Source organism: Balaenoptera musculus, chromosome 4 (genome assembly GCF_009873245.2).
Source record: "Balaenoptera musculus isolate JJ_BM4_2016_0621 chromosome 4, mBalMus1.pri.v3, whole genome shotgun sequence".
NCBI lineage: Eukaryota > Metazoa > Chordata > Mammalia > Artiodactyla > Balaenopteridae > Balaenoptera > Balaenoptera musculus.
This window is the reverse complement of record NC_045788.1, coordinates 96795713-96818210: the sequence shown is the minus strand read 5'-3', so window position 1 is coordinate 96818210 and position 22498 is coordinate 96795713. Positions and strand designations below refer to the sequence as shown.

The 22498-nt window shown below is 38.2% G+C and overlaps 1 protein-coding gene across 1 annotated transcript in view; it reads left to right on the top strand.

Moving 5' to 3' along the window:
- The first annotated feature begins 3608 nt into the window (after nt 1-3608).
- ADGRG7 (adhesion G protein-coupled receptor G7) overlaps nt 3609-22498 on the top strand; it is a 75464-nt gene continuing 56574 nt past the window's right edge. Inside the window, 4 exon segments of the mRNA XM_036849696.1 lie at nt 3609-3711; nt 15768-15880; nt 17837-17986; nt 19297-19364. Of these exon segments, the coding sequence (XP_036705591.1) occupies nt 3609-3711; nt 15768-15880; nt 17837-17986; nt 19297-19364 (434 nt within the window).

Genomic DNA, 22498 nt, shown 5'->3' with positions numbered 1-22498 from the left:
ATTTAAAATCCATGAGTTCGTATTGATATATACATCCAATTCCAATTCAATGCTATAGTTTTTTTTAAGACACAATGGAAATTATTTAGTTCAAGCATTAGAAATAAAAAGTAATATCATACACCTTCTTTGAAACACTTGTCTTTGTTGTAGTCAAAAGTTTTCCTCTTTTGGATAAGAAGTTCAGGACTGCATTTACGTGTTTTTCTGACAGCCACTTTCCCTGCAGGATATTGCTTCTTTCAGAATTGATTGCATGTAATGTTGTTTCTTTCTCCACATTTCTGATTACTTGTTTTGAAATTCTTATGGAATTCAGGTTTTCTCCCTTTCCACAGTTGTAACTCCCTTTTAGAGTAAGGAACTTGGCTCTGATTATTCTTAAATGTTTAGCGTTTGATCATCCAGTATGTAACCAATCTTGGATCTTCACCCCCACCTCCACCCACGTGTGGACACCCTTCTCTTCCTGCCTGTGGTATGACTCCCTATTCCAGGCTGCTACCCCATGTGGATTCCCTTCTCACTAACTATGGCTCTGACTTCCCACACCAACCAGCCAGCCCACCCATGAAGGTGTCTTCCTGACCCGTCTCGGTCTCTGAAGGACTGCCCTCCTCTCTCTGCTCTAGCTTTGAGTTCCCACATGGGGCTATCTCTCACCTGGACACCTTCCTCACCCCTTGCTTCTGAAACCTCATGCCAGGCTGCCTCTCCCCGTCACAGGGATGCCTTATTCACCCTGCTTGGGGTCTGACATCTCATGCCAGGCTCTCCCCCGCCTTTTGCCCTCCCCCACTGTGGATCCCCTCCTTACCCCGCTGGATTCTGAATCTGCTCTGGGCTTCCTCAACTATGACTTTAGGACTGAAATTTTCAGGAACAAAAGGCCTCAAATAGGTTGTTTAAAATATGAAGAAACAGAGATTCAAAAGCTTAGGTAGCTTGTCCTGGGTCACGGAGCAAATGAGACAAAGTCAGTACAAATCCAGGCCTCCCTGAGTGTAAGCTATGTGAGAGCAGGGACCTTGCCTCTCTTGTTCACTATTTTATCCCCAGCATGTAGTGGGACGTCTGCATGAGTAGAATGAATGAATAAATGAATTATTCCCTGTTTAGTTCTTTTCCTTTCCTCCTTTGTCATCTTAATATGTGTGTGTATATAAATTGATGACTTTGTATATTTGTCTATAACCAACTGAAATTCATGCTGTTACATAAATGTCAACATCTAAATTTCTGTGCCTAGGGATTTCTTCTGTTTTATGAATTTCTAGAGTTCCTAGCTGGATAGTTGGCCTATAGATGAAAGTATGAAAGCACTAAAAATCTATGGCCATTGTAACATCCCAGAATTCCAGCACTTCTCTCAGGTGTGGAAGAAAAAATGTCTGAGCACCACCAAAGTCAGTTTTCAGTCACCAGTGTACAACCCCTTCAAAATATCTGGAACCCTACACGAGATGAATACCATTAACCACATGGCAAACAAGAGCCCACGATCAACGCCTACAGTCATACAGTTCAATTACGACCATTCTGCAGATGTTCATGCAAGACAGTGTTTCCAAAGCATACTCCTAAGAATGCTATTTCTGAGAGATTCTTCTTGAGAAGAGGATTATGTGGTCAAATAATGCTGGCAACTTGATAATTCACAAGGTATACGAACATATGAAAGGCTCTGAGAAATCCTAGAATTGAAGAAAGCTGTTACCTTTATGTCACCTAGTGTCACCCAGATTTCCTTAACCACAGAGCTCCTGTTGAGAGTAATACCACCCAAGTCTCATTTCTTCATTCATGCAGTGGGTAACAGTATCTGTTCCATGGAGTTATTGTACATATTTATAAATGAGATACAGATATGTAAAGTGCATAGCATAGTGCTTGGTATTCTTTTTCTTACGTTTGCTATTTATTGAAAATTATTCCCTTTATTACTGAAGAAATAATAGATATATTTATTATTGTAATAATTGAAAAAATAATAAATGCATAAGGTGAAAACTTCAAATCATAAAAGGGGTGTAAAATGAAAAATACATTTCTCATCAGATCCCTCAGATTCCCAAGAAGAATTTTTTTATGCACGCTTCCAGACATTTTCTGTGCATGTACATGTAGACGTATCAGAAACAGGGATTTTTTAATCTATTCACAGTAAATGAGATAATGGATTCACCTTCATTTATTTTGTGTTTTGGCAGCATTGCCTCTAAGTTCTTCCATTTTGGGACACACCGGTATGTTTTTCTGAAACCCCTGGGTGAGGTAAAGTTTAGAGCCTATGTGTGTGTCCCCCGCAAGCTTTGCTTTGATGAAGCGAGTGTTGTAGAGAATAGGGAAAAATACATAGTTGTTTGGGGGTTGAAAAAAATTCAGCTTAAATGTGTCCTCTTTTGTAAAACCTATCTGAATCTACCAGGAACAGAACTCTAACTGCGGAGGTGGTTATGCATGCATTCATTCATTCTTTCAGTTGAGAGTGGAGAAGGGGTAGGGAAGAAGAACATGGGTCTCTGGGCAGGAGAGGGTCAGAGCTGCAGCTGCAGAGACACCAGCTGACAGTGACTCAGATGGTGGATTGGTTTGCTACAGCTGCTGTAACAAAGTACTACAGCTGAGTGGCTTAAACAACAGAAATTTCTTGTTAAGCAGTTCTGGAGATTAGAAGGCCAAAATCAAGGCATTTGGCAGCGTTGGTTCCTTCTGAGGCCTGGGAGGGAAGGATCTGTTCACATCCTCTTTCCTTGGCTTGTAGACGGCTGTCTTCTCCCCATGTCTCTTCACATCCTCTTCTCTCTATGCATGTCTGTGTCCAAATTTCCTCTTTGTATAAGGACATCAGTCATATTGGGTTAGGGACAACTCTAATGACCTCACTTTGACTTGATTACCTCCTGTAATGACCCTATCTCCAAATAAGGTCATATTCTAGGTACTACTTCACCATATGAATTTTTAGGGGAACACAGTTCAGCCCATAACAGATGGGTCGTAATGCTGGCTTCAGTGCTTTTCAAAATTCATGTGCCAGTAATGCCCACTCACCAACTGTAGCTGTCAAAGTATGGGCTTCTTAAAGACGTGCAAGTACTGGAATCATGCATGGGCGTCACTGTTCGACCTCAGTGGACAGCCTGGAGTGCCTGCTGGTCTACCTCTGCTAGAGCCTCCTAACAAAACACAGGAAGCTGGACCATAGGTGATCCCCAGGCCCACTGCCTTCCGGACTTTTTATTTTTTTCTTTTTTGTTCCCTTCCCCGCTTCTTTGCTTGTCAGGACAATTACACTTTGACCCTGTTAGCTATTCCCTCCCTTTCTCCTTTATTACCCTGAGTCATCTTCCTTCCCCATAACCCCCCAATCACTTCTTTCATGTTCTCATTCAGTGAAGGATGAGGAAATTGCAAGCAGACTGTGTACCTTTTATTAGGTGATTCGAACTGCTTTCTGCCTGATTAACCTCAAAAATCCTAAAAAATGAGGACATCTGATTGATAGAACCCTGAGAGAAGGAATTATTTTTTTTAGAAGAGTTTTTGATTAAAGTTCTTGGCTCAAGAAGACAAGAAGCCAAGTGGATTTGTGGTTTGGATTCCCCATGGCTTCCTGCCGTGCGTGTAACCTCAAGGTGCTGGTGGCCATTGTGACCGCCGTCATTTGGGGACTGGGCATCTGGAAGAGTGTAATCAGGATCCAGAGAGGTAATGTCATCCTGCTGTGTTTAATTCAGAGCAAGAGAAGGTATTGAGCCTCTGTCCCTGCCACCTGACATACCAGTACTGGAAAGTGCCATGTCTAGGCTGAGACTGCCCGCCATTTATGAAATATAAAAGACAAGGGTCAATTGATGGCTAGCATACGGTTGTATATACATGAATACATGCGTGTACGTGTGTGTGTGTGTGTAAGTGTGCAGGGTGACGAACAACAGTTGAATTGGCCTGTTCATGCTCTTTTAACACCTGACTGAATGTATAGCCAAGTAATGATTTAAATCATTAATAGCACATGTTTGGGCTTGTTTAGCTAAATCCTAGGAAGGAAAATAGTTATGGACACACACACACACACACACACACACACACACACACGCACACACATTATTAAACATACGCAGAATGAAATTTCATTTCAAGAAGAAAGTTTAGGAGTGTTTTCATTAGGATGGTAAAAAAAAGATCTTATGTTTTGCACACAAAGTTCCCACTTTTCAGGTGTAGAAAGCTAGTTAAAAATTAAGATCATTTAGAAAACAATTTTCCTGGTTAGTCAACAACTACTTGTTAGTCACCTGCTATGTGGCAGAGCTGAGCCTGAGAAAGGGAGGTGAAGGCGGGCAATGGTGTGTAAACAATGATGTTAAAGGAAAGCCCCAGAAACTCAGAACAGAGACTTTCCATAATACTAATGCTGGTTCCTTTGTGCCATGGGGTTTTCCATAAAGGGATCCAAAACTGGATGTGCTGAGCATTCCCTTTTGTAAAAAAAAAAAGAGACAGAGAGACAGTTTCTAATGAAACTGAGTGAATAAGGGTAAATAACGCCAGTCAAGAAAGGGCAGGAGAGGTGGTCTGCCCCCAGAGGAGGTAACTGCAGAGGACAGAGGTTGGGGGAGCCAGCAGGAGCGCAAGCCATGCCTGCAAAGATCCACTGTCAAGGACAAAAGGAGTCAAATACGTTGGCTGCTGATGGAGTGGTAGCTGAGAACAGATCTGGTTTTTTCCCCAAAGAACTTATTTAGAGAATACTGTATTAATAGGATTTAGAGAACAAGCAAGAAAAAATTTATCAGAATAAAAGCAGTAAAATTTAAACTTGGAGAAGATGTGGTTTTGTTTATTTAAGGTTTGTAAAATAATTTGAGGTTTAAAAAAATTATGAACTATAGGTTTTACCCTATTAAGGCTGCTAAATGTATAAGACCTTATTTAAAGGGTATACTTTTAAGAACTAACTCCCTTCCTTCCTTCTTTCCTTCCTTCCTTCCTTCCTTCCTTCCTTCCTTCCTTCCTTCCTTCCTTCCATTCCTCCCTCCCTCCTTCCTTCCTCCCTTCCTCCCTCCTTTTCTTCCTTTACAAGACATCTACTCTTAAAGGGAAATTTGTGGTGACTTATAAATAACACAGGTACAATAGAACCATTAAAACAAGGACCAAAGTACAAAAACACTGTAAGGAAGAGGACAAGGTTGGGGATAGAAAGTAAATGAAAATCAAAGGCTAGAAGGAGTTGCTAAAAATAAATACAAAACATATCCCTGTGTTTCCTGAGGGCTAAGGCCCCAAACGCACGATAATAAATAATAAAGAACCCATGTTTAACAATAAAAGCATACCAGCTCCTCAGAAAAGACAAACGTTTCCTTGCTCTAGCTGATTTTTTTTGAAGTGGCTTTTTATGTAAGGGACATCCCTCAGTTTTTGGGTAAACCCAGTGGAAAAGGAGGGGGTTATCGGTACCATCTAAAGAGAAAGATCGAAAGACCGGTATTGTTTGCTGTTACTGTTTTGCTTTGTGCACTGTATTCAGACTTTGTCTTAGTTGGTAAATTCTGGCTCCTCCACTTCACTGCCTTCCTCACCATTCTCCTCCACCCCTTTCCATCCCGTCTCGTCCCATCTCATGGAAGTATTGAGCACTCTCACTTTAGTCCCTTTACCTGGGTATAGAGATGAATTGTTTTTAAACTTATTTTTTAAGGGGAGGGTCATGGATATCTCTGAGAAACTGATGAAAACTATGAATGTCTTACTCAGGAAAAATATACATAAACACATACACATACAATTTGGGGTAAATTAATTTTACTGCCTTCAAAATTTATTTTCAATAAAAACAGAATGTATATCTATGGTTTAGGTTTAACATATTTATATAAACAAGTTATATCTCTCTCACTTTTATTTTCTATGAAAAAGTAATGGCCTCTGTGTAGAAAAAGTACAAAAAAATTTAAATTCTGCTGTAAGTAAATTTCAATTAGAAGTCGCTGTTGTTTGGCTATAGAGTGAACATTAATGTGGCTATATGTATACTATTTATATGTTTCATTTTTCTGTTAATTTTTTTTTTTACTGTATTCTAGGTACTGTGCTAAAAAACTTCACATACCTTCTCTCATTTAATCCTGACAACTGTCTCTGAGGCAGTTATTATTATACCCATGTTACAGATGCTTGGCTTTCATTTTACTCAATTACATACTCCCTCAAGAGGCAAACTTGATAATAAATCAAACTCATGTGACTCTTCCTGGAGGACAGGTTGCATTTTGGGGTTTAAAAAAAGTCCAGAGAAGTGTTTTCAAGATGGAGGAAGCTGGGTTTTAGGCAGCTGTACTTTTATTCAGTTTTAATCCTGTTGTTGTAAATCTCTGTTCTGTAACTTTACCAGTCTCCCTTCTTGCTTCCTCATATAATCACTCTTTAAATCAAGAAAATAATTCCTATGAAAGGGAAGGGATTTTTTGAGGAAGAAATTTTGTTTTGTAATTGGCTGAGGGGCATGAATTATTTTAATATCAGAATCAGTGATGTTTAAGTTGATGATCCCATTTTACAAGTCACTTTCTTAAAAGATTCTCTTTTTTAAAACAATTCACTAATTTTTGGTTGCGTTGGGTCTTCGTTGCTGTGCGGGCTTTCTCTAGTTGTGGCGAGCTGGGGCTACTCTTTTTTTTTTTTGATATTTCAATTGTTTTATGAATCAGGAAAATAGCTGCATTTTTTTTTCCTGGATTTTTTTTAACATCTTTATTGGAGTATAATTGCTTTACAATGGTGTGTTAGTTTCTGCTTTATAACAAAGTGAATCAGTTATACATATACATATGTCCCTATATCTCTTCCCTCTTGTGTCTCCCTCCCTCTCACCCTCCCTATCCCACTCCTCTAGGTGGTCACAAAGCACCGAGCTGACCTCCCTGTGCTATGCGGCTGCTTCGCACTATCTATTTTACATTTGGTAGTGTATATATGTATATATGTCCATGCCACTCTCTCACTTTGTCCCAGCTTACCCTTCCCCCTCTCCGTATCCTCAAGTCCATTCTCTAGTAGGTCTGTGTCTTTATTCCCATCTTGCCCCTAGGTCCTTCATGACGATTTTTTTGTTGTTGTTGTTGCGGTGAGTGGGCTTCTCATTGTGGTGGCTTCTCTTGTTGCGGAACACGGGCTCTAGGCACGTGGGCTTCAGTAGCTGTGGTGCACGACCTTAGTTGCTCCATGGCATGTGGGATCTTCCCAGACCAGGGATCGAACCCGTGGCACCTGCATTGGCAGGCGGATTCTTAACCACTGCGCCACCAGGGAAGTCCTACAAGTCACTTTCTTAAATTAAGAGACTAGGACCTTGGTTTAGTGAATTTTTCCTTGATTTTCAGGTACTAGATATTTTCACTTGACATTCTGAATTCAACCCCACCCACAGGTTTTTGATAACACATGTTACTGAAGAACATCTGGTGTAGAATGTGTACATGAGAGTTGGGGAAAAATACATGAGTAGGGGAAAAAAAGCTGTGCAGCCAGATTGCCTGGCTCTTACTGAGTAAACTCAGTTTAGAGTTTAGAGCAAGTTACTCAACATTTCTGTATCGTGGTTTTCCTATTATTAATAATAAATCCTATCTTATAGGGCTGTTGTGAGAATTAGTTAATACATTTACAGGTTTAAGATGATACCTAGTACACTGTAAGCACTCAGTAAATGTTAGCTACTATTTTTCATTTATGTATTTTTTGATAATTTAATGCATAGTTTTCTCCACTCCCTGAAATATACCTTGAATAGATGCCGTTGATCTAGTTTGGACCTTTGGATTGAAACTCAACTTATCAAACTGAAAGTCTACAGTAGGTTTAATCATAAATTTCAACTAATTAGCTCAAAATAGAAACAGGAACAGTTCTAAGAACTGCCATATCTCCCTGCATTTGTTTTTCAATATTTATAATTACTAGACCATTGGGGAAATTTTTATTAAAACATTTAAGCAGTTTATTGGAATATGTAACCAGGTTGTTAACATTGAACAACCTTTACCTTAAGTAAAGTCTATACTTTATACTTAAGTTTTTAAGCTTTTTCCCACCATGGAATAAACTTTCATAAACCTTGTCCTCTCATTTAAGAATAAACTTTATCCTCGCCCAGATATTTCAAATTCCTGGTCTGGGAAAAATGACAGATCCCTGGATTTTTTTTTTTTTAATTTTATTTATTTATTTATTTTTGGCTGTGTTGGGTCTTCGTTTCTGCGCGAGGGCTTTCTCTAGTTGCGGCAAGCGGGGGCCACTCTTCATCGCGGTGCGCGGGCCTCTCACTGTCGCGGCCTCTCTTGTTGCGGAGCACAGGCTCCAGAGGCGCAGGGTCAGCAACTGAGGCTCACGGGCCCAGTTGCTCCGCGGCAGGTGGGATCTTCCCAGACCAGGGCTTGAACCCGTGTCCCCTGCATTAGCAGGCAGACTCTCAACCACTGCGCCACCAGGGAAGCCCGATCCCTGGATTTTTAAACCCCTAAGGACTCCGAGCTAGACACTAGAGTTTCCTGATGGAATTTCTTTGACTAAGGAAAGATATTTTTTATTCCCCCACTTAAATTAGACTTTTCAAAACAGATTCTAATTTTATCTAGTTTAGGAGAAGAAATTTAATTCATGTTTTCTATTTGGAATTTCAAATATTTTATGCTATTTTTTCAAGCAGCATGAAATGTGAGTGTCACATATGTTCTGCACTTAATTTTCCATGATGTGTAGTAAAGGTGTTAAAAATAGGGCTAGTATTCCTCGAAGTATTATTTATTACAATTTAAAAGAATATAAGGAATTATTATTATTATTATCACACAGGTGTTATAAAAGAAAAATACTACTGTTAAGTATGTTCCAGTGTACGGATCCTCAAATAGAATGAAGCTGTGCTCACTCTTCCTGTTATCCCTGTGGTAAAGGCAGGCACTGTGAGGAGGGACCAGGAGCACTGGATTACTAGCCAAGAGATCTGAATTCTAGTCCCCACTCAGCTACCAACCAGTTATTGCTCTGGAAAGAGTTACTATTAATGGAGAATGTACTCTTTGCATAGAACGAGGAAGTTGGGCTAATGAAGAGCTACTGTCACTTTTATGAGACCATAACTCTAAAAGACTAGTTATAGGATATAAACAAGCCACATAATCTTTCTGGATCTGACTTGCTTTACTTAAAACAGAGAGGCTTAAAAATACTAATACTGCTTTTGCTATATTTTGTGGGTAATTTAGTTATTTCAGATGATAGGGTCTTGAACTGGGGAACACAAGGTGTGAAAATGTGATTATGATTCAAGAGTGGAGAGCTCAACCAAAATGTAAATGGAAAAGAAGCCAATGAGCAAAAATTGGGGGGTACCTTCTATGTATCTGGCACTGTGCTAGGACCTGGAGATAGAAACCATATCCCTTCTCTAAAGGGAGTCAAAATACTCATTAAGTATAAGGAATGACTCTAGACTAGTGGCAAAAAGGCAGGCTGAATAGACATGGATAGGTGCCCTTCCTACTTACAAACACATAGAAATTATGAATAAAATATAAAAATAATTCAAATATATAGCAGGCTTTCTTTCTTGAAGGGAAATTCCAAGTGGCAGAAACAAAGAGAAAAGTCAATACCATAATGGTGAGGCAGTGACATAAGCCATAGAGGCTGGGGGTTGTGGCTTCAACGCACACATGGACACAGGAAGCATGACTTCCATCCTGTGTCAAGTGGGAAAGCTGAACCTGAGCCACGGGGACAACCCCTAAAGCCTCTAAAAGTTGCCTCAACCATGAAAAGGTTAGAAAAGTTCTGCTCACTAACCCAGAGAAGCATTAAATAACTATCATCTGTTCAGGGACATGAGTAGGAAAAGAAAAGTCACCACAAGTAATTGAAACCCCAGGCTATAGAATCTGAATTTGTCCTACCTTCAGTGCAGAAACCCCCAGTGAGACATTATCCTGAAACTAGTTTAAGACTACTACTGATGTTACCCTAAGATAATAACAGAAGTGCTGCAAAATTTCCCTGTAGAAATATTTTCACAAATAGGATCCATAAAAGTCTCATGGAAGAGCAGTAAGTAAGATAAAGGTGAGTTTACAGCCCAAAATTACAAATGAACCACAATGTTGGAGAGACATTAAATGCAGCCAATAGGATTAACTTTTCCTGAACTGAATATAACAGAACAATCTGAAAGAGAATATAAAGTATTTAAAAAATGATTTAAAAGTTTAAAATACAGGAGGAAAAATCACAATAAAAGAAAAAGTTGGTACTTTTTTAAAAGGATAAAAGAATTTGAAAAAGAACCAAACAGTATTTCTTGAATGAAAAATATAGTAATAATAAAAAAAATTAATGGGTAGACTTTAAAGGAGATTAGAAATCATTAGAGAAGTAGGGGAATGGAAGACTTGAAGAAATTACCTATAATGTAATATAACAATATAAAGAGATGTTAACTTTGAAATATGATTAGGAAACTTGAAATATATAAGGCTAAATTTCAACAGGGTCTACCAGAAATTCCAGAAGAAAAGAATAGAGAGAATACGGGAGAGGCAACATTGGAAGAAATAAAGACTAAGAATTTACTTGTATTGAAGAATGACTGAGTCTCAAGCAGGGAAAACAAAAATAAATCCACATCATGGTAAAATTGCAGAACATCAGATAAAGAAAACTTTAAAAGGAATAACAATTAAATCAAGAAAAACTTCTCATTAACAGCAACAAATTCTAGAAAACAGTGGGATAATATCCTCAATGTGCTGTCAACCCAGAATTGCATACCTTATCAAATTGACAAGGGCAAGGGCAAAATAGAAGCATTTTCAGGTCAACCTTGGAGAATCTGTCACTCATAGACCCTAACTGAAAGAAAGATTAAATCATATACTTCAGAAATCAATAAATTGAACCTAGAAGGAACAAATATAATATATCAGGGCAAGCAAACTGACAAACTTTTTGGTAGATTTAAATAGTCATAGATTGCTTTCTACATCTTAAAAGGCTAATGTTACAGGAGATTTAAAAACAAGGTGGCACTAAAATACAGTTGGCCCTCTATATCCATGGTTCACATCTGCAGATATGAAGGGCTGGCTGAACGTACTGTATCATTTTATAAAAGGAACTTTGAGCGTCCGTGGAATTTGGTGTCTGTGGGGGGGTCCTGGAACAAATTCCCTGCAGATGCTGAGGGACAACTGTACTAGAAAACAATGAAATAAAGAAAGAAAATAATACCATTGAAGGCATCAAAGTAGGGGGGGAAACATGAAATAAGATAGTAGAAATAATAAACACAACAAGTTTAAGTACTTTAAACTCATCTGTTTAAGGAAAGATATTGTCATATTGGATATCACTGAAGCAAAACAAAATGTAACTCTTGCTGTTTATAAGAAACACAGAACATTTAATGACACAAAAAGATGAAAAGCAAATGATGATAAAGCCAATTCCAGGCAAATACTATCCAAAGCAAAAGAAAGCTGAGTTAGCAAGATTAATATCAGAAAACCAGAACTTAAGGCAAAAAATACTATGAAGAATAAGAGTTTTATTACTCAAAGACAGAAGTAATTCAACAAGGAAGAATAAATAATCCTGTGCCTGTATGCATCAAATAACACAGACTCAGAATATATAAAACAAAACAGGGCAGAATTATACAGATAAATATACAACTTTACAATCGGGGTGGTTGGGTCTAACGCTTTCCTGTAAGAAACTTACAGGTCAAGCAGAGAAAATCAGTAAGGATTCAGAAATTTGAAAAACATAACTAACAAAATGGACTTAGTGGATTTATAAATTCGAATTGCCACAGTAAATAGAGAGTATATATTATTTTCAGAAAAAAGTCTTAGTGAGTACCAAAGAATCAATCCTATAGATTATGTTCTGTGAATACAATGCAGTACAATTAGAAGGCAGTGCATAAAATAACCAAGAAAATTCCAATAAATGTATAAAAAATTGTTTTAAATAATTCAAAGAAGACTTCAAATGAAAATTACAAAATATTTAAAAATTCAGGGGAAACACTCTATATCACAACTTGTGGCACAGCTAAAAAATATAGTTAGAATGACCTTTATAGCTTTATGTACATATTAAAAAGCCAGACAGAGTGAAAATTAGTGATTTAAGCATTCTAACTTTAGAAGTTAAAAAAATAAAGAGTAAATTCTAAGGAAGTATGTCTGGCAGTCATAAAAATAAGAACAAATTAATGGAATGGAAATCAAAGAAACAAGAGCAGAGATCAACAAAGCCAAAAGCTAGTTTTTTGAAAAGATGAATTTAAATAGATACATTTCCCGCGAGATTCGTTAAGACCAAAGGAAAAAAAAAAGGCATAATTAAGCAACATATACGAAAATAAAAGGGTCACGACCCTTTAAGCAAAATCCTACTTCTCTGTGAGGCCAAGGGGACACGCCCACCCAGAGCCAGCATCTCGCGCCTCCTACGCATGGGTCCTTCAGAAGCCCTGCTCTGCCTCCCGGGACTGTGCCTGCCTTTCCCACTCGTCGTCTCGAGGGTCAGCCGCGCTGCCTGTGCTTCCCTGACCCCGAGGGGTGGCTGTTCACAGTGTGTTGTGAAAAGAGCTTGCGGTGTGGGCTGGGGTGTCTGCGTGTGTGAGCGCAAGGCCCCCTGAGTGTGGGACAAGACGGAGATGGAGAGAGAAGGGGCGGCTGCCGGCCTCTCGCCTTCTGCCATAGGGCTTCGAGGAACCCACGATTGCTAAATTCAGACTTGGATTTTCAGGTCCTTATGAAGGTATGTTTATCATGGCATTAGAGTTTTGCGTTTACTTTTATATAAATGGTAGATAGGTCTTCATTGTACGTTGTCCCAGACCCTGCATATGGTTGCGTTGCTGGTGAAAATATCAATACAAATTAGTACAACCCGTGTGGGGCAAGATGGTAATCACTGTCAAGAAGACGAATGTGTATTCTTTGGCTCAGAAATTCCATTTCTGGAAATATATTCTACAGATGAATTTGTACAATGGCAAAATAAAACGTGTAGAATGCTATTTTGAAGCAACAATTGAAAACAATACAAGTGTCATCAATAAGTGGTTAAATTAGGGCACAATCACACAATGGAATATAATGCAGCTGTAAAAGAACGTGTGGAAGTTCTCTTGTGAACTGCTGTGAAAAGATTTTTTGACATCCATTAAGTGTGAGAGCAAGCTACAGAAAAGAGAGGGAGAAAATAAGACTATAGATTCATATTTGCTTATTTTGTGAAAAGAAAGATTGGAAAAAATGAATAGAAATTACTTAAGTATATTTGGGGATGGGAACAAATTTTATTTTCAACTTTGAATATATTACCTATTAAAATATATTAAAAAAATAAGACAGTGATTTCAAAAAAACAGTAACTAATGAGGACAAACATAAGCAAATACCATGGAAAACCTTATCCTAGCTAGTATAAAACTTTGGTCAAGTGACAATTTTCTTAAAAAAATGTAAATGACCAAAATTTACTCCAAAAGGAGGGGAAAAAACCTAGATAGAACAGTAACCATTAAAATAGTCATCAGTATTTTTTAAAAATGCTACATACTGATTATCTTAGATATAACAGTAGTATAAAATGTGATGGGAAAGATAATTTCAAAATAGTGTTACCTCTAGGTAGCAGGGTAAAGGAATATTAATAGGAAGGAATTCAAAGGATTTCAGCTCTTTCTAGTTTCATTGCTCATTAAGAAAAAAAATTCTGAAGCAAATCTGAGAGAAAGTTACTATTAAAACTGGATGTGGGTAGTTGGGGATGTTTTATTATTTTCCATACCTTGTGTATTTGACGTATTTTATAATTTAAGAAGATTTGCATATTTCCTTGGTCACATAGAGAAGTTTGTCACACAACAGTTACAATTAAATCTCTCTTGCTAGATTGTAATCACATTGAGATCAGGATCCATATCTTATTTTTTTTTAAAACGAATTGACTATTTTTGGAGCAGTTTTAGGTTTACAGAAAAATTAAGCAGAAAGTACAGAGAGTTCCCATTTACTCTCTCTCATCACTCTTCCCCCTGTATAGTTTCCCTTGTCATCAATATCTTACACTTGTATGTTGCTTTTGTTACAATGGACAAGCCAATATTGATACATTATTATTAATTAAAATACATAGTTTATATTATGGTTCACTGTGTTGTACAGTTCTGTGGATTTTGACAAATACATAATGATGTATATTCACTGTTACAGGACCACACAAAATAGTTCACTGCCCTAAAAATCCGCCACACTTCACCTGTTCATCCCTCCCTTCCCCAACCCCTGATCTTTTTACTCTCTCTATAGTTTTGCCTTTTCCAGACTGACATATTTGGAATCATACAGTATGTAGCCTTTTCAGACTGGCTCCTTTCACTTAGCTAAATATATTTAAGATTCCTCTATATCTTTTGGGGGCTTCATAGCTCATTTCTTTTTATGGCTGAATAATATCCCATTGTATAGATATATTGAATATACAAGTTTTCACCTATTAAAGGTCATCTTGCTTCCAGTTTTTGGTGATTATATATGCAGCTGCTGTAAACGTTCAGGTGCAGCTTTTTGTGTGGGCACAAATTTTCACTTATTTGGGTGAGTGCCTAGGAGCATCCTAGAGTTTGCAATATACATTTACGATTGCTTTCTAGTAACAATATATGGCCTCATGTTTGATGCCAGTACCTTATAGCAGAGTATTCCCAATTCCTCCTTCTCTTTCCTTATAACAATTTTGGCATTCATTTCAGTTATCCATAAGCTATAATCACCTCATATATCATTACTATTATTATTTTGAACAAACTTATCTGTTAGATCAATTAAGAATAAAAAACTAAAAGATTTTATTTTGCCTTCATTTATTCCTTCTCTAATGCTCTTCTCATGTAGATCTAAGTTTCTGACCTATATCGTTCCCTTCTTTCTGATTAACTTCCTTTAACATTTCTTGCAAGACAGAAATGGTGACAAACTACTGGTGACAAACTCCCTCAATTTGCCTTTGTCTGAGAATGTCTTTATTTCTCCTTCACTTTTAAAGGATAATTCCTTGGATACAGAATTCTTTGTTGTTTTTCATTCAACACTAAATATTTCACTCTATTCTCTTTTTCTTGCATGATTTCTGAGGAGAATTCCAGTATAATTCTTATACTTGTTTCTCCATAGGTATTTTCCCCACCTTTTGGCTTCTTTTGAAATGATCTTTTTGTCTTTGATTTTCTGCAGTTTGAATAGGATATGCCTAAGTGTAGGGTGTTTTTTTTGTTTGTTTGTTTGTTTGTTGTTAAATATTTATCCTGGTTAGTGTTCTCTGACTCTGAGATTCCTGAATCTGTGATTTGGTGTCTGTCATTTATTTTGGAATATTCTCAGGTATGAAAACTTCAAATTTTTTTTCTGTTCCTCTTTATTTCTTCTTCTTTTTTTTTTTAAATTGAAGTATAGTTGATTTACAATACTCTGTTAGTTTCAGGTGTACAGCAAAGTGATTCAGATATATATACATGTATTCTTTTTTTTGATTCTTTTCCATTATTCATTATTACAAGATATTGAATATAGTTCCCTATGCTATACAGTAAACCCTTGTTGTTTATCTATTTTATATATGGTAGTGTGTATCTGTTAATCCCATACTCATAATTTATCCCTCCCCCCATCTTCTTTTTATTAAAGTGGGCAATCCAGTGGCAACCCGGCTGTGCAGTCTTAATAAATATGGAGAGATAGAATTACAAAATGTGACAATGGGAAATCGTAATGAAAATCTGGAAACCCTGGAAAAGCAGGTATGCCATATGTTCCACGAGATGGGCAACGGGAAAAAGTTCAGACTCTGTGCAGATTCTCTGTTCTTTAGCTACTTGGTGCCAAATCAATGCTTTTAAAACTCTCAAATTAGAAATAACAAAGACTAGTAACTAAAACCATTCTTATTTTTTAAAGTTGATATCCGTTTGGGAAAAGGGACAGTTGGATATGTTGGTTTGGCAGAGTTCAGCAAATGATAAACAATAGCATGTTTTAAATGGCCTCATATTTTGACCACTGAAGTTTTGACTGAAAATAGATCCCTGACATTGGAGACCAAAACGAAGGTATTTCAATGGTCTACTGGATCAGACTAAAGAGAAACAAACTATGACCAAAGACCTTTTGAAACGGGAAAGTTCAGAACCTGATGCTGGTCTCAGGGCTGTATCCATGAGCAGGTGAAGTGGGAAATAAAACTGACTTAATATTTTTTCAGGCCAATTAAATTATTTTGACTAAGGATATACTCAAATGCAAATGCATGGAACTGTTAATTCCTGGGGCCAAGCAAGGGGAGGAAGAAGAAATTTATCTTTATGTGTTCCTTCTGGGCACCAGGCATGTTACATATGTTATCTCATTTAGTCCTTATATAACCTCAGTGCGTTAGATTTTTATTCTCATATTATAAATAATTCTAGCTAATCACACTTACTAGTTATTGAGCACTTACTGCATGCTAAATACTGTGCTGAACATTTTACGTATGTTATTTTAATTTTAAAAATGACTATATAGGTAGGTATTGATGTACCCATTCTATAGATGAGGAAACTGTCTCTGAGAGTGTAGTATTTTGCCCAGTGAACCACAGCCAACTAGTGATGGAGCTGGTCTTGATTTTAAAGTCCACACTATAGCACACTGGCTCCCTGATCACAGTTGTATGGGGGTGGGGATGAGGGTGGAGTGTGGAGGTGGCTGCCAAAGATATAGGCTGTACCAGCTACACAGACTGGGGGAAAGGCTTCACATTCTGGAGTCTGACAAGCCAGTTTTTGACTCTCAGCTCTGTCATTTGTAAGCTGTCTGAACTTTTGGTGAGCTCCATAACCTCTCCAAGCCTTCAAATAGGGGTGAGAGTGCTCAACTCGCAATGTTGTTTTGTGTATTAAATGTGATAACATCTATAATACATCTATCAAAGTGCCTAACACATAGCAGAGACCTGGCTGTCAAATGAGAGCATTGATTCTATCTACTGATTGGACATTGTTTCTGACTCTTCCCCCCGGGGTGAATAGCCTATGACCTTGGTTTGATCTTTGAAATGATGCTGTCATCTAGTGAAAAATAAGCCACACAGACACACACACACTGACACATGACTAAAGACAATGTGGGTTAACATCCTTTAGCTTCATGACCCAGAGCCCCGAGGCTCATTGGTACCTGGAGAGGTTGCCTAGGTCAGTGCTTCCCAAACTCTTTGTGCTGAAAAGCCAGCTTTAAAAATTTCCAACCCATTGCAGACCGTAATTTTGTAAAATACTGTAAAAATGAATTACTAGGAAAATGAAATGAAAAAAGATATATAAAATACAAATCCATTTTTAAAAATTATTAGATTCAGCAGCATAGAATTGTTATATCAGTTTCTGACCACTTTCTCTCAGTTTCTGTTCTTATCGCCCTATGTACCCTGTAACAATCAGTGAACTAACATTGTTCCATGGATTACACCTTGAGGAGCACTGATCTAGCTAAGACAGCCTCTCATAGTTAATTAATCCTGGCACGTAGTAAGGACTGGGAAAGCCACTGGCCTGCATGTACTTTGTCCTTTGTGCAAGGAAAGAAGCAAACATGAAAAATGGAGTGGATGTGACGTTCAGGAGATTGAAGATCAGCTCAATTCCAGCTTATTCATCTGCAGTTGCTTGCAGTGTTTAGACACAGTTGTATAAAGTTAGGACTTTTTTTTAAAACAGATTGTCAACATCTTAATGCAGTCTCAAAATATTTCTGATGAAACCAGGATTTTAACATCTGATGCCAGTAAATTAACTCCTGAGAACATCACCTCTGCTACTAAGGTGGTTGGACAGATTTTTAACATAACCAGAAATGCTTTACCTGAGGTAAAACTCACACAGTTTTTAAAAAGAGGAGGGGAAGGAAGGAAGAAAGAAAGACATTCCAAACTCTGCTTATTCCGTGGTATGGACTTGAACGTGGTTAGGTTGCTCAGAACCATTTTGCAGAGCACTCTTGCTGAGAGATGCTCAAAGAAATAGAAAAGGGCTCCTTGTTCAAATATTCTCTTTTGAGATAGTCACAATGATCATTATCGTGTTAAATCTTCTGGAAAGTCCTGGAATGAACAAGTCTATTTCACTTTATTAATATGTTTATCAACCATATTTGGCATCTCACCTCTATTCAATTCCAAGTAACTAGAGTTCCAAGAAACTCGCTTTGGATCGTGCTAAACTGTGATCCCTTTCTGCTGATTATATTTGCATTTTGGTTTTGGCTTTCCAAAAACATTAAGCTTAGTTTACATTTCTGATATCATGACCTGTTAAACTCTGGCACCTGAAAATGAGAACTGCAGGCAACATTTACTAATTGGCACAGCTTGGGTACTGGTCTAGCAGGGCTTATAAACCACCAATATGGAATGACCCAGTGTCTACTAGTGGGATATCAGCATGGCCTGAAAATATCTATTTTCTTCTATTCCCTTTAAATGTCTTACTTCAAAAAAATTGTTTTTTGTTACCCTAGGTTCTTTAGAAAGAAATTGGGATGCAAATCACAAGTTAATAAAGTTGAAAGAAAAATAATGACCACCAAATGTAGAATCTATGGAAGGATTAGCCGATAAAGACAGAAGGGTATCACTATCCCAAAAGAAGGCAGTTAAACTATAATCAAATGCAGATGTACTCTGATGTACTCCTGAGTTTTTAATTGTAAGAAAACTGGAAATAATTTTACTAAGTCTAATAGTTACTAAGTCTAATAGTTATAGTAAGTGTCACTAATACATTATACTAAGTATTATGGGCTGTAATGTTTTGAAGAGCCCTGCACTCTTCTTATTTTGTTTCTGCTTCTGTATCCAGGCATCTGCTTTTGTGTTCTTGGGGGCAAGGGTGAAGGTTCTGTGAAAGACCTTGCTACGAGGTCAAATTCAGAGACCTAAGCTTCCTAATTGACTAGATTTATATTTTCACTGGCCCTTATTTTTATTCTTTCTGCCATCTTATGTAGATTAAAAACAAGCCTTTGATTTTGAAAAACACCTCTAGATTACCATACCATTGGTGCCACTTGATACCATAATAATTCATGATAACTATGGCGATGATGATGTGTGATATGCGTCTTCTGTGATGATCAGTGCCTTCTTCCTGGCAGGTGATAATAGTTGCTGTAACAACTTCTAGATGCCAGTGAAGATGTTTTTTAAAGGGCTGCTGCTGGTGGTGATAATGATGCTACCTTTGCAATGTAAGCACAATTCCTGTTTGGAAGGAGAACCTAACGAAGTGCTGCTTACTTTTCTAGGTTAAGGCATTAGCAGAGGTGTCTTTATTTCTCTCATGGATGCACTAAATGGCTGACTCCTCTGGAATGCAGACTAAAGCCTTAGCTTTCCACCTGATCTTCAGTTATTAAATGGAGTGGTAAATGTTAACTCCTGGTTCCAGGGGTGGCCATGGCCTGGGAGATAAGAGTAACTGGCATGATTTAGATTACGACTTGTTTTCCCAGCCTTTGTTTGGCATGCCCCAGGGACCACTGCATGCATAGTTTTTCCAACTCCTTTCTCAGTGCACAGAGCTGCAAAAAAACAGAATAACTTTGCAAGACACATTTCTAGTTCCCCTGCTGCCCCCCGACCCTAGCTCAGCTCTCCCCAAGATCCTAGTGTATTTTGATTAAGCTTTCTTTAGCTTTCCCAAGGCTACACTGAAAAAAAAAAGAAAAAAAGGATAGAACTTTACCTGCTTTCTCTCTTTTCTATTCCTATGTTATAGATTACTTTGGGTTGTATATTTATACTAAAACTCATGTGCTTTATTCATAGAGGTCTCTCATAGGATTCATTGTGTTTTTATCTCATATACAGTTTTCTTAATTCTTTTAAAATTTAATTAAATATGCATGCTCATTGTAGAAAACTAAGAAACCATATAGAGGAGCAAAAATTTAAAAATTGTCTCACCTTTATTAACCTGTTGATATGTATTCTTCCAGATTTTTTTTCTCTCTGTGTGTATGTATCATACTACATACTCTTTTAATTTATAACTTGTTTTTGTCACTTTAATACTTTGTAAACATCTTTTTAATAGAAATACCTATGCATCTACATCATAAATTTTAGATAACTGCATAATATGAGTCAACTATTATTTAAGCAGTTCTCTGCTGCTGGACATTTAGATAGCTTCAAGTCTTTTGGTATTTCATTCTTGTACCTAATCTTTGTTCGCATGACCTGTTATTTCCTTAGGAGAAATTCCTAGTAGTTCTCAGTTCTCTAATATTATAACCAGTACCTATTTAGTGTTGAGTCCTCAAAGTAGGAAAAGTGCAAATGCCTGAAACAGAACGTTCACAAGATTATAATTCTGAGAGATGATGGTAGAGGTGTTATAAACAATTGAACTGGTGTATTTTATGACTTCAGATTTCTCTAGGAGTCTGGGTCCTTCTCACTGGGAGTGTGAACACTCCCATTTTTCTTGAAGTTGGTCCAGAGTCTATGTTCAGTGAACTCCCTTCAGAGCTGGAGGTTCTGTGTTTGTAGTCTTGCTGGAGGCAAAGGAAAGGAGTGGATGCTTTTGGTGAGAAGGCTGAGGAAAGAGCCATTGTGGGATTTGGCTGAGAAAGTCACAGATCATGAGATAGATGAAAACACTGTCCCATTAATAAGCAGTTATGAATTTTACTGGCTTAAGGCATGGAGAAAAAAGAAAACAATTCTGTGTGGTTTATGTGTAAAGTCCAAATGGCATCAAGAAGATGTTTAGAGGATAAATAAAAATTTTCAATATAGGATGCGTTGAAATATGAAATGGTATAACCACACTCAATCCTTCCTTCCTCCCACTCTGAATTTCTAGTCTACTTATTTTTCTAATGATGGGCTATCAGTTTACCTTCTCCCAGGTGATCTTTTGCGTAAACCCTTGTGGACTCAGGTCTTTATTCATGTAAATAAGGCTTTCGCCTCAATCTCCAGCCCTAAGATCCTGTCAGCAAGCCCTTAGCTCTCCTCAGGAGAATACTCTTGGTGAGCTGCCAACAGAGGTAATCTCTCTCTCTCTCTCCTCTCTCCCCTGGAAGGAAATTAATTGTTACTCGGGGCAACTCTTCCTTTCCAAACTCCATCCGCTGAACTGAGACCAACGTGCAAGGTCTCCTGATAGGCACCAGCTTAAGTGGTGAATCTCACTCTGACTTTCCCGTTCTTTCATCCACAGTTTCCTTTTTGTGTCTCTAAGGTACTGAACTCCCCTTCTACACATATGGGGAGAAGTGGGCAGGATGAGGGTGAAACAGAGGAGAGTGACAGGGAGGAAAGAACTCACTCCAGCTTCAGTCATCGCACGTTGTCACGGCAGAGTTCTCCAGCATCCTTTCATGCATTCTCTTGTTCTAAACTGGGAGGAGGCAGAGTGTTGAAGTGGGTCCAGCCAGGGCAGGGTCTCTGGCATCTGACTCAATCAGTGAATCTAAGACCTTATTTCTCCATTTTGAACACTTGCTGTAAAGACTGATCCATAACCTTGAAACTTTGCTGTTACCTTCAAGCTCCTAATTGTCCTTGTTTACCTAACTTTGGGGATGTAAAACTGCTAATACTGACTACCTTGTACATTTCCATTGCACATTTCTGTTTGCATTTCTGTTCTAGCCAGCTTTCTTTGCTTACAAGACAGCTGATCAAGTTATCTTAACCAAAAGAGAGTTACTGTAAAGAGGCATATGGGGGCTTCCCTGGTGGCGCAGTGGTTGAGAATCCGCCTGCCAATGCAGAGGACACGGGTTCGAGCCCTGGTCTGGGAAGATCCCACGTGCCGCGGAGCAACTGGGCCCGTGAACCACAACTACTGAGGCTGCGTGTCTGGAGCCTGTGCTCCGCAACAAGAGAGGCCGCGACAGTGAGAGGCCCGCGCACCGCGATGAAGAGTGACACCCACTCGCCGCAACCAGAGAAAGCCCTCGCACAGAAACGAAGACCCAACACAGCCAAAAATAAATAAATAAATAAATTTAAAAAAAAAAAGAAAAAAAAAAGAGGCCTATGGAATCTCCTGGGAACCTAGGAACAGGCTCGTAATACAGCTGGGCCCTATGGATGCTGGACCAGGGGGTGGCAGGGCTTCCAAGGCAGCTTTGAAGCTCTCAGTAGAGCAGTTTTGGGTCTTCCCTGTGGGAGAATCTAACAGTAGTGGCTGTTGAAATCAGACGGTTCTGGATTCAAATCTTCGCATTGCTTTTTAGTAGCTACGTGATTTAGGCCAAGTGACTCCATATCTCTCCAAAGAGCCTCAGATTCTTCAGTGTAATATGGGAGTGATTTTGGGACTCGCTTCAGCAGGGTTCTTGTGAGGCTCAAATGAGATAATGTA